This window comes from Eptatretus burgeri, chromosome 16 (assembly GCF_056783735.1).
Source record: "Eptatretus burgeri isolate ZD-2024b chromosome 16, Ebu_testis_v1, whole genome shotgun sequence".
In the NCBI taxonomy this organism is placed as follows: domain Eukaryota; kingdom Metazoa; phylum Chordata; class Myxini; order Myxiniformes; family Myxinidae; genus Eptatretus; species Eptatretus burgeri.
In genome coordinates, this window is record NC_140976.1 from 48726755 (window position 1) to 48738744 (window position 11990).

The following is an 11990-nucleotide window of genomic DNA, read 5'->3' on the forward strand; positions in this document are numbered from 1 at the left end:
TAAAATGCCACAATATTTTGTTAAAGTCCTGCTGAATGGAAGTTTTGAAAGGGCCAAAAAGTCAATTAGGATTCTACAGTGTTAAATTTCTAAATCAGTTGAAATAAAACATAGATATTAAAGGTTGTTGAAATTTTTTTCGGAAGTTTATCCACGTTGATGCAGCGTCTTGCCGCCACCTTATTGAACACATTGTTTGTGCTGTCGTTTGTGTCCTTTATTCAAAGCAGTAATTTTCCTGTTTGAAATTATTTTCAATTTTGCTCGACTGCCACACAGGCAGACAGAGTAAAAAAATCCTCTCTGAACAAATGCGATCATGTTCCAATTAGTGTTCAAAATATAACACTCAATTTAAATTAACTTGTTCCTCGATCATAAACTGAATTTTGTAGACAACAGACAGAGAGACAAAGTGAACCAATTGCTTAACTCCTCTTTTCGCTTCCCATGTGCACGGTAATAAATTTGGCAAAATGGTGGAACTGTGCTGTTGAACAATTGTTTTTAATTTCTTACATCATGTGGCAAGATTGGTGCAGAGCTACACCAGCTAGCAATGAACAGCCATTTCCAATGCTACTCATGGATCTCTTACCTTATCAAACCACCTGCTACAATCTTCTCATGAAAAGTTGAGAAAATCAGGTCATTAAACGCTCTCATGCCTGAGTTATATAAATGGCATTTAAGTGCCATCACCTTTTCAAAGATGTAGGCTTTCTCAATCACACCACAGCAAGTTAAACCTTGCACTTAACGCCATCATTCAGCAACATTAGTGCTCCATGCTGAGTGCTGCAACATGTAATAATTTCATCAGTGGCAATGCAGTCTCACTTTGGGAAAATAATCAGTGGCAGCTGTCATCTTCCTTTGGGGAACGGCATGATTAGGGACCAGATTTTCGATGCGCATTTCCATCCCTAAAACTTCCACATGTACTCTCCACACGTGGGAAATCCTGTTCCGTGCGGGAAATGTGCCAAGTTGAAACTTTTTTTTTTTTCAATGACATTGGCTGAACGGTACCGGTTTTCTTATGAAGGGGGTCACACAGAACGACATTCTCATGGTCATATCGGTGGGATATCATTTCGATAGGATCGCCCATACAGCTTGTTTGTTGATAAATCGCCCAGGAGCCAATTATTTAAAGGGCCATATAAATACGGTTTCAGACAACACAGACCACATAAAAGGTTTGATTGATTATTCTGTTCGATCAAATCTTCTGGAACATTTCCAGGGTGGTGTCACTCAAAATTATGGTGTAACTTTTTGTTTTTTTTTAAACAGGTCCTTCATTGTGAGAGTGGTTCGTATTTGAGTGATAACCTGAATGGGAGATTAGTCTGGGAGTTTGGTTCTATAGATTACTGTGCTATATCTTTACAACTGACATTGGTTCATGCCAACCAACCGATTTGTTGTATTTTGGTGTATTAACCCTATCAGGTGGTGTGTGGAAAGGGAGGGGGGGTTGAGGGGGTGGGATCGTTCTCTTATCAGATAAGAGAAAGAGTCACTCTTATCTGATACCACTGAACAATGCATCATAATGTACCATACTTTATATCATATCGAGTTTCACTGTATTATTCTGTGTTGCAGGTATAACAGAAAAGTATGGTGAGTACAAGGATTACAAGGAAATTATGCACAGGAGGAGACCATTCGGCCCATCCTGCCTGCACCACACCAATTGCAGAATTTTAACAAATCCGTCAATACCCCTTCCGTTCGTGTGCAGCCTTTTTGGCTGCTACACTGGTACTCATTTCGCTGACTTCAGAAGGATGACAAGCTGAATCAACCCCCCTGGTGTTAATTCAGCAGCCAACGGGTCTTGAACTCAGGACCCTACATCCTAAGCCACCACCCTCACTGCTAAGTCAACACCAGGTTAAGCCAACGAGTAAAGATTTGGAGGACGAGGACAGTGGCACTTGTTGCATACTTTCCCATTTTACCAACAACAAACCAAAAATAAAGCGCAAACTTTGACAAACACCTGCTGTGCCAGGATGATACTATAAGTAGCCGCTCAAAAGGCTGAAAAGTCATCCACAGAGAGACACTTCCTTCAGTTCTCCAGTGCAGACAGGACGATTTATTTGAGCAACTCAAGCCTGAAATGGAGACACTACAAACCTTGGATGCTCATTGGAGTCCCAATTGTTACAAGTCCTGCACAAGCAAGCACAACCTGGATCTTATCTGGAAAAGAAGTGGTCCATCTTGTCCTCCTGAAGCTTCAGGACCTTGTGCAACAGAATCTCAAATATCTGAGAAACAGTCCAGATGCCAGTTGGAAGTTTTTGACTAGTCTAGTTGTATGTTTTGTGGAAGCAAATCTTACAAGAGGGTAAGGGAAACTGATCAATGTCTGCACATTTGAAAGAGAGAGAGAGAGAGAGAGAGAGAGAGAGAGAGAGAGAGAGAGAGAGAGAGAGAGAGAGAGAGAGAGAGAGAGAGAGAGAGAGAGAGAGAGAGAGAGAGAGAGAGAGAGAGAGAGAGACAGAGACAGACACAGAGAGACAGACACGGAGAGAGACAGACACAGAGAGAGACAGACACAGAGAGGGACAGACACAGAGACAGGGTAATTAGCGACAGGAGGTTTTGGCTAGATCCGAACAGCAAGGAGTTGTCATTCGTTCCAATATTTAATCTGGTGTATTTGTTCAGATGGCTGGTGACAACACTGACTTCAATGAGGACAATTTAGATGGAAAACACACCACAAAAGTGACTACCAAAGTTCTATATCAACGAGGACAATTTGGACCTATTTCAGAACAAAAGCCTTTGGCTGACCAGTCTCAGAAGAAGTCATCACTTGAACATTTGGCGCTAGTCAAAACTATCGAGGAGTTTGACGTTTTTTGAAAAAAGACCAAAGGTCACAGACTTTGTGGGAAATATATCCAGTGATTGCTTAGATTTCATGGGGCAAATCTACCCATCAGCCAGCCTGGTGGATCTGGCTTTGGCTCTTTGTAGGATTTGCCAAGCAAAGCTATTTGATGTTCATATCTCCCCCAACAGTTGATGCAACCAAAGCAAAAAAGAACAAAGAAACATGTTCTCTCATTCAAACTCTCCACAGTTCCTTTCACCCTTAACTATGCAGATGATACAATGAGGAAGACGACGAAGAGTATGCTGCTGTTAGAGTTAAATAAAAGCTGGGGGAACAAAGTCAAAACTACCCACACCATATATGCATACAACGTTTGTGATTGATGGCATGGCAGTAGCGCAGATGGTCAAGAGTGGCATTGTGCCAACATTTGGACAAATAGCCTCCAAACTGTATGTGACATTATTACTACTCCACTGGGACAGCATGGCTGCAATAAAGTGGACATTGTCTTCAACCAATACAAAGAAGGATCTATCAAATCTGCCGAGTAAGACCTCCGAGGAACATTACCTGCATTAGAAGTAAAAATCCAAAGTTCACAGACACCAACAACAATGGGTCAATTACATCCAGAATCCACAGAACAAGGAAAATCTGTGTTCCTTCTTGTCAGAGGGATGGTGCGAGATGGTTCAAGCTAAACTACAGCATAGCCTACAAATAGTACTTGGAGGTTGGTTCCTGTGAACATCACTAAAAGCAACCGAGAGGTTCTTGAGATTCACACCACTGATCATGATGAAGCAGACCCTCGAATGCTGTTGCATGCTAAGCATCCTCTGAAAATGCCAGACTTGTAATCCAATCACCAGACACTGATATGGCCTTGATATGCGTCACCATGACAGGGAAATTGGATGCAAGGATCTATTGTTCCAAACAGTTCCAAAAAGTTCCAAAAGGGGTGCAGGAGAGCTCCTTGGACTGAGAAGGGGCAGGAGGGCCAGGACGTGGAGGGTGAAGGGGGGGGCGGAGGAGAGCTCTGCGGATTGAGAAGGGGCAGGAGAGCTGGCGAGGCGGGGGTAGTGGGGGAGGAGATCTCTGTGTACTGAGAAGGGGCAGGAGCGTCGGTCGGCGTGGTGGCGGGGGGGGGGGGGAGGGGGGACATTGTTCATGGGATATTCATCACAGCCTTTTTAAATGCTGAATTTGGAATGATATACAACAACACACGAAGAGGAAGATCACAATAAAAATGCAAAAGCACCTAAAGGGAATAGTTTTTTTTTATTGTAGAATAACAACTCACAAGATGATGAGACAAGAAAATGGACCTCAGATTGTTGGGGAGACTCATGGAAATTGAAACAGAGTTCCAATCATCCAAATAAATTAATCAATCTTTGCAATTGGCTGCAAAGTGTTACTTATTAATGTCTCTCTTCGTGCGCAACCCCAGATAAATCTGCGAGTTTATTATACAAATCAACTCCAAATTGTCATAGGACAGTTTGCATGTTCTCGTGCGATTTTGTGTTTTAAAACTTTGCCAAATTAGAGGCATTTATAATTCCCCATTAATAAATCATTCCCTCATTGAAACTTCAAATAGCCAAATAACCCCATCACAAACAATGGCCTGCAGAAAAAAAAAGTTACACGACAATCTTAGGTGAAACCCACCCAAAGAAAATGTTCCAGTGAGGTTGTTCAAACACAAAATGCATTCAAACCTTTTATGTGGTGTGGGTTGTGCGAGACCACTTTTCCCAGGGTCTGGTTCCTCGATTAAAAGGCCAGTTGAGAGATATTTATCACACAAGGGTGGAGAAAATAATGAATTCATTCCCTCACCTGTTCCTCGGCCTTGCTCCGGTTCTTTTCCAACTCCAGACGAGCTTGCTCGGCCTCTTGGTGGCCTTGCCGGGCTGTGCTCAGTTGCTTTGTTACCTCTGCATTCTGCAGACCAAGGAACACGGCCTCGACTGTTCATCACAACATCAACAACCACTATCACCACCAGCTTTCAGCACAATATGCATGTATGTATGTGAATATATATATATATATATATATATATATATATATATATATATATATATATATATATATATATATATATGTAAAACAAGAAATGAGTCAAAATGGCCTTGAATGCAATTTATTTTTGTGGTTAATCACATATCTGCTGGCCAAAGAAGAAGAAAAAGTAAAAGAAGAAGAAGAAAAAGAAGAGGAAAAAGAAGAATAAGAATTTACATATGTGCCAAAAGAAACAGGAAAGTGAAGGTGAAAGAGTTCAAGGTTTCAACACCAACAGAAAAACCTCACACAAGGTGTTTGCACAAGCAAAGGAGAACATAACCAAAGTTATTTCATTTTTCCATCAAAATGAAAACAATACATCAATATGTCAATCTGCTTATCGGATAATAGTGGGGCAAGTTAGCATAATAATTGTGCATTTTGTGAGGAAAGCACCAAATTTGGCACACTAGTAGCCTATCATATAATGAACAGATTTGGATATTGGGCCATCTCAAAATTTTTGATGGCAGTGGAAAATGGCTGCCACAGCCATCAGCGGCTGAATTTGAGATGGCCCAATATCCAAATCTGTTCATAATATGATAAGCTACTAGTATGCCAAATTTGGTGCTTTCCTCACAAAATGCACAATTGTTATGTTATATTTAGCTAAGTTTCCCCACTATAATAATGAGGTGAAATCGACAAAACAGTTCGGTACTGATAAGATTGTGCTTGAACCAGTGTGGGGAAGAACCTCCTGATGAGAGTGTAGGACTCGCCTACATGTTTTTACCAAAAGTGAATGGAAGCATTAATGACGACGTAACATCCACCAGGCACAGCGGAGGAACCAGGCCACCAAACCGATCGACAGCAACCAAAAAGGGTGTTTTGCTTTTCAAACTTGGAATTTGTAATGTATTCAATAAACAGGGATGAAGACTCTGAAGTGGGAACAATAGGTTTAATCCAGACACGGGCACAATACAGCATGGCACAGCACGGCGCCGTTGCATGGGTGGGTCACACGACTCTCCTTTACCACGCCCCAGTGCGCCCATGTCTGCAAGCATTAGCACAAACTACTGATACATCTCAGAATTACAACAAAAATCATCTTCGATTTAGTAAAAACAGTTTTATGCAATCACATAGCCCAAATGATTTGCATAAAAATGTAAAAATACTCATACTGAAGACCATAATTAATGGGCACCCTCTCCAAGTCCAGGCTGGTTCCCCACCTATTCACCCCTTAGTCTACCCATTGTGGAATCGTCTCTCTGTGTCCATAGTCTCGTCCTCCTCACCTCAGTCTTCATAATTGGCTAATGTATAATTTACATTCACCCATGCACATATGTTCCTCTCACTCAAGGCCATCGATACTCGTTTTGTGAAATTCCTCCTTGTGGATGTCCACCCACTGATCCCCCAAGCCCTTTTGTGGTTTGTAAAGCTGCGGGCAGTTTAATGCAAGAGGCAGGATATTTATATTAATTAATAATCCCATTACGAGGCTTCGGTAACCAAAAAAAAAAACGAAGAGGAAAAAGAAGAGTAAAGAGAAGAAGTTTTGGAATCCCAGGTTGCTTGCCTGGATCCCAGGGCCCAGGGGACCTTCTCCTTAGTCCTTCAAGATAATTGCAAAATGAGAACAATCACCGTTTCAATACTCTGCTGACATATGTGGAAAACAAAACGACGACGTCCAACATTAATTTGAGGCCTGAAAGACGACAATGGAAGCGGAGCATATTTTTCCTCCCATGTCGGAATTGAAAGGTGATGAACGGAAAACACACAACGGCACAATTAGCGTCCCTGTGCCAGTTTCACTGTCAGAACTCAGAACGGCAAGTCCAAGCAACTGAGAAACAAAAGATTGAAATACAATCAAAGTACTGCACATTGAAGATGTAAACACCCCAACCACCAAACCAAGCAGGTGGGGAAGAGGGAGGTGTGGAAGGGGGGGGGGGGTAAGAGGGGAGGAAGAGTAAGAAGAAGACGAATAGAAGGAGTCATTCCTTGGGGAGTCAGAGGATGAGAGGAAGTGGGAGTTGTGGAAGAAAAATAATTATATTCATGCACTCTCAATTATAATTATAATTGTTGCTGGTGCTTTATAAATCTAATTTTTATGCTATAATCGAATTGACTGTCAGTTATGTTTCCCTTTACCCAAGAGTCTTTTGACCTAAATATTGATAAAAGGAATGTCTAACTATGAAACAAGGTGACCTGGTTGATAACACTGCAACTTTTGCCATGATTATGTCATTCACTTTCACCCAGTGGACACGTATTGCAGTTTGAGTTATTTTTCCTTAAGCTTATCAGCTAACTCTGTAGTTGTCCCCTCCCATTCTTTGGAATGTCAAGTTGTGTACAAGAAGAATTGCTTCGGGCTTTTGTTTTGGTGAAGTCCATTCGAATGTTTCAGTCAAGCATTCAATGTTCTTCCTCCGTATACACGAAATTAAAGATTCTTCTTTGGTATGCTGATCCAACTTGTGGGAATTGAGTTATTTTCCACCACAGGGTGAAACTTCAAAAAAATAAAAGTAAAAATAAAATAGCTTCTGGTTTTATTATCAGAATCTTCACTTTGCAAGCCTACTCAAAGATTTAATCCCATCATTGAGGGATGACGTAAATTAGGCCTGGGTTGGTCGAGTCTGCGTTCAAGTCCCTCCGGACTCACACCCCTACCCCTTCCCATCCATCTTCCCACCCCACCCCTTCTTCCTCCCACCCTCACTCCTCTCATCCCACCTCTCGCCCTCCAACTCCATCCACCCCATCTTGACTCCCACCACTTCACCTCCCTCCTCCCACCACCTCCGAACCCACTTGCATTCCTCTCCCTCCAACCACCTTTTTTGTTTTTGTATACTATGTGGAGGCACGTGTCAGATCTAAGACACGCAGAACATATAACAAGGCAGGAGAAAAGAGGAGCAGGAGAGGGAAGCACAAAATAGTGGGGAACGGAGACAATAGGAGATCTGTGGAAGGGAGAGGGATGGATGCATGGTGTTGGCCTAATGGTTATGGTGGTGGATTGAGGATCCTCAGATCCTGAGTTCAAATCCCCCTTGGCAGTTGATTTAATACCAGGTGGGGTTGACTCTACCTGTCATCCTTTCAAGGTCGGCAAAAGGGGTGCCAGCTTGCTGGTATCCTGTGTTGGAGTAGTGACCTGTCAAGGATTGTACGCAATAGCCAAGGAGACTGCTTCGGCAGCACCAACGCTCTGCACAAAGTATGGTTCCAATCGATGGGAATGGAGAGGGATGGGGTGGGGTACATGGGGTAAACGAGTTGGTACTGCAGGGAGCTTCAGGAAGGAAAACAGGGAATTTGAAGGAGGTGAATTTGGGGTGGATTAACAGGGGTCGTAAAGATCAAGATTTTGGATGGGGTAAGATATGAGATGGTAGTAAACAGTTGTTTTGAAGACCTGGAGGAAGGAGTGGGGTTTGAAGAGGGTGTGGGAGTTTGCTCCAGAGGCAGGAAAAAAAGAGAAATGAAAGAGTGAAAGTAAGCAGTGATTCTTGATATTGGCAGTTTTACCAGAAGGGGTTTTTTAGTGGATCTTGAGTGTCCTGAGGAAATATAGGGGGGGAGAGATCACAGACAGAGTGGGGGGGGGAGGCCAGAGTGGAGATGGTGGAAGACAGAGAGAACACCAACCTGCCTCTGGTGAGAGACCCAAAGACTCAGCTTCATCGCGGGAGATATCAATGATCCTAAAAGCCTTGGTTTTCACAGTGTGAAGTTGAGCGAGGTATGAGGCAGGAGCACCACTCCAGGGGGCGGAGCAGTACTCCATCAGGGTGTAGCAGAACACTTTGTGTGAGGTTAGAAGCTCAGGTGTGCCAAGGAAGGACTTTGCACAACATAGGATGTCGAGTCGGCGACAGGCTTTGAAGGCCATCTTGGAGATGTGGCTTTCCCAAGAAAGATTGTGGCAAGTAGTGAGACCCAAAAACTTGAATGAAAGGACTTCTTCAAAGGAATTGTTGAGAAAGTAGATGGGGGGGGGGGAGGGAGGGAGGGTTCCATCTGGTTCTTTCAGAGAGACATAGTGAGGGTGTGAGATTTGTCAGGATTGAAAGACATGTTTGTTCCAAGTGTTTGACCAGCTTATGATTTTATCCAGGTCTGCAGAGAGTGAAGAGGCTGCTGCCTGCCAATCAGAGGGATGAGACATGGTACGACAGAGGGTGGAGTCATCAGTGAAAAGAGAAAAAGAGGATTTTCCAGGGAATTTGAGAGTTCATTGATGAAAACCAGAAAAAGCGCAGGGCCAAGAACACTGCCTTAATGATCTCCAGCCTGGATGGGAGGATGGGATGAGAGAATTTCATTAAGTGCCACACGTTGACCGTGACAGTAGAAGAAGTCCACGAGCCATAAGTGGAGATTACCTTGGATACCAGAAGAAGAGTTTGGTGAGCAGGGAGGGATGCCAGACCATATCGAAAGCTCGCGATATGTCTTGAGAGATGGCTCTGATCTCATATTTGGCGTCTCTACTCTTCCCCTCCCTCCTCCCACAAATGAATTTTTGCAGGCTGTATATTAAAGTGTTGGTGGAAACAATACATAAAAACTCGACTCACCAACCTCTGGGTGGGTCGAGTTTGCGAACGACTTGCTGAAAAAGGTGTAGTCTGTGTTTTGTAAGAAGATTATACAGGTTTGTGTGGTGTGCGCTTAAATGTTTTAGATGGTCTGAAGGGTACAATCCAATTGTAGTTAGCGTCAAAAGGGTTGAAACTCTCAAGTAAGTAAAAAGGGTCCAAAAAGGTCAAAGTGGTCTCAAGATGTAAATGGTCAAGGGTCCAAGCGGTCTCATCTGTCTGAAGGGTGTAAGGGGTCTCAAGGATCTTAGGAGTCCAAAGGGTATTTGGGGTCTCCAGGGTCTTAAAGAATCTTTAGGGTCTTAAGGGGTATTAGGGGTCTTCAAGGTCTTACAGGGTCTTAGGGATCTTCAGGATCTTAAGGGTCTTCAGCATCTTAAAGGTCTTTGAAGCTTTGGAGTCCAAAGGGTCTTTGGGGTCTTGCAGGGTTTTAGGGGTCAAAATGGTCTTTTGGGGTCTTAAAGAGTCTTCTCGGTCTTAAGAGTCTTTAGGGTCATCAGGGTATTGAAGGTATCAAAGGGTCTTTGAGGTTGTAAAGGGTCTTATGGGTCTTTGGTGTCTTGCGGTTCTTCAAGATATAAAGTGTCTTTGTGGTCTTAGAAGACTGAGGTGGTGGATGAAAATCCCCTTAAGACAATCCCGGGGTCGGACTTGGTCATTGTGCCAAATTTGGTGGTTGTCGTCACAGTGGTCTTTGCAAAAAACACGAAAAGACAGACAGACAGATCACAAATTTTATTTATTCCAAGTAGGGCACCGGTGGGAAACCAACGGGAATAGCAATAAATGTCTGACATTTGACATCTTGAGTTAGATGCTGCATGTCGAACCTTCAAAAATGGATACTGGCAATTTATCAGATCCAGAAAAGATGTAAAATGGACAGTTCACAATTTATTTACTTCACATAACATGTGAATACATAACATGTGAATACATGTCCATGCACATGTGAAATACAATTTGTTTATAAATCCCAGATATCTGAAATGGCTATGTTTGGAGGAAAGCCAAATTGCAACGTCGGATATTGTCTCGGAAGTTGCGGTTTTCCATCTTTAACTTGATAAAGTTGTTGCAGTCGAGCAGGTACAGCAAATAGTGGAGGAAATTGTACTTTCCTCTTGGCTTTCCCTGTTGATAAATTTGTGAAATGTTTCACAGAACAGTGCACACATGTTGACGTCATTGGACCACAATTATACTCTTCAACAATATTATCAGATACTTCATCAGATTCATTACGGACGCTGTTGTATATGTTTGCTGAGCACGCATTATAATGCATTTATATGCACGCATTTGATTATGACACAACTGATGAACTTCAACACAGACTTGCACAGGATGCTCGGCAACGAAGACTTTGGAGGGTAATAATTATTACCCTCCAAAAGGTAATATATTACCCTTTGGAGGGTAATAATAATTATTACCCTCCAAAGTCTTCGTTGCCGAGCATCCTGTGCAAGTCTGTGTTGAAGTTCATCAGTTGTGTCATTCTCCCGCCTCATTTTTTTATTTATTTCTTCTTCCCGTGCAAGTCTATGATGACGTTCATCAGCTGTTTCATTCTGTTCCCTCATTCTTGTATATATTTTGAAAATGGCAGTTCCAAACGCAACACGTTGCGTTTTCTGGTTTAATGTCCCTCCAATTGATGCCTCGCCCTGCATGCCAAACTCCAGGGTGGTAGTTTATAGCTGGGTTGGGATTCCAACCCTCGCAAGGTAGCTCAAAGCTGAATGTGCAATCCTTTGAGAGTCTAAATTATACTTTCAGGCCATAAAATAACAAATGCAATACGATTAATTACTTGAAATCATACTGTCTCCAACAACAATCATATGGAGGAATTTCTTGGTCCATGCTTGCTGGTCCATCACATGGAGGAAATCATACCACAAAAATCATATGGAGGATTTTAATTGGAAAGATAGGAATGTATAGAGTTGCTTGGTCCATGGACGTGTAGGAGACACCACAATTTAAATGAAGTAAGGAAATGGTGAGCTGAAGTGTTTGTTACGTGTCACAACACGGCGGGTGATGCTGCGTTAATTAGGTAGGGTTTAAAGATAATTTCTCCCAGTATGTGATTGCTCCTGTGACCTTATCCGACGTTTTTGCATTTCAAGACCGGCGATAAAAAAGGAATCACATCCTTAAAACAACAACAACCGAGCTGCATGTCCAAGCAGGCAAGAAACCCTGCCTCCAACAATGCCAGCTAGCAAACCACACCCCCGGAGTGGACGATTGATGGGCGTGACGTCAGGAGCAGGGTCTGGGTTGGGCGACAACAAGGCAGTTGGGACAAGATGTTCGGAGCGGGACAGAAGCGAGAGAGGCAGGATCGGCAGTTGAAAGAGAAGGGCATTATGGTTGGCTTCCCCTCTACATGGTGAAGAACACTGCATGATTCTTGTGTTCGTGCT

The 11990-nt window shown here is 42.9% G+C and overlaps 1 protein-coding gene across 7 annotated transcripts in view; it reads right to left on the reverse strand.

The window, feature by feature from the left end:
• Nucleotides 1-11990, reverse strand: part of HIP1 (huntingtin interacting protein 1) — a 438658-nt gene that overhangs the window by 154893 nt on the left and 271775 nt on the right. For all 7 annotated transcript variants that reach the window (XM_085858611.1, XM_085858616.1, XM_085858610.1 and 4 more), the window contains one exon: nucleotides 4724-4828. In XM_085858611.1, the coding sequence (XP_085714737.1) occupies nucleotides 4724-4828 (105 nt within the window). The remainder of the gene's footprint in view (nucleotides 1-4723; nucleotides 4829-11990) is intronic.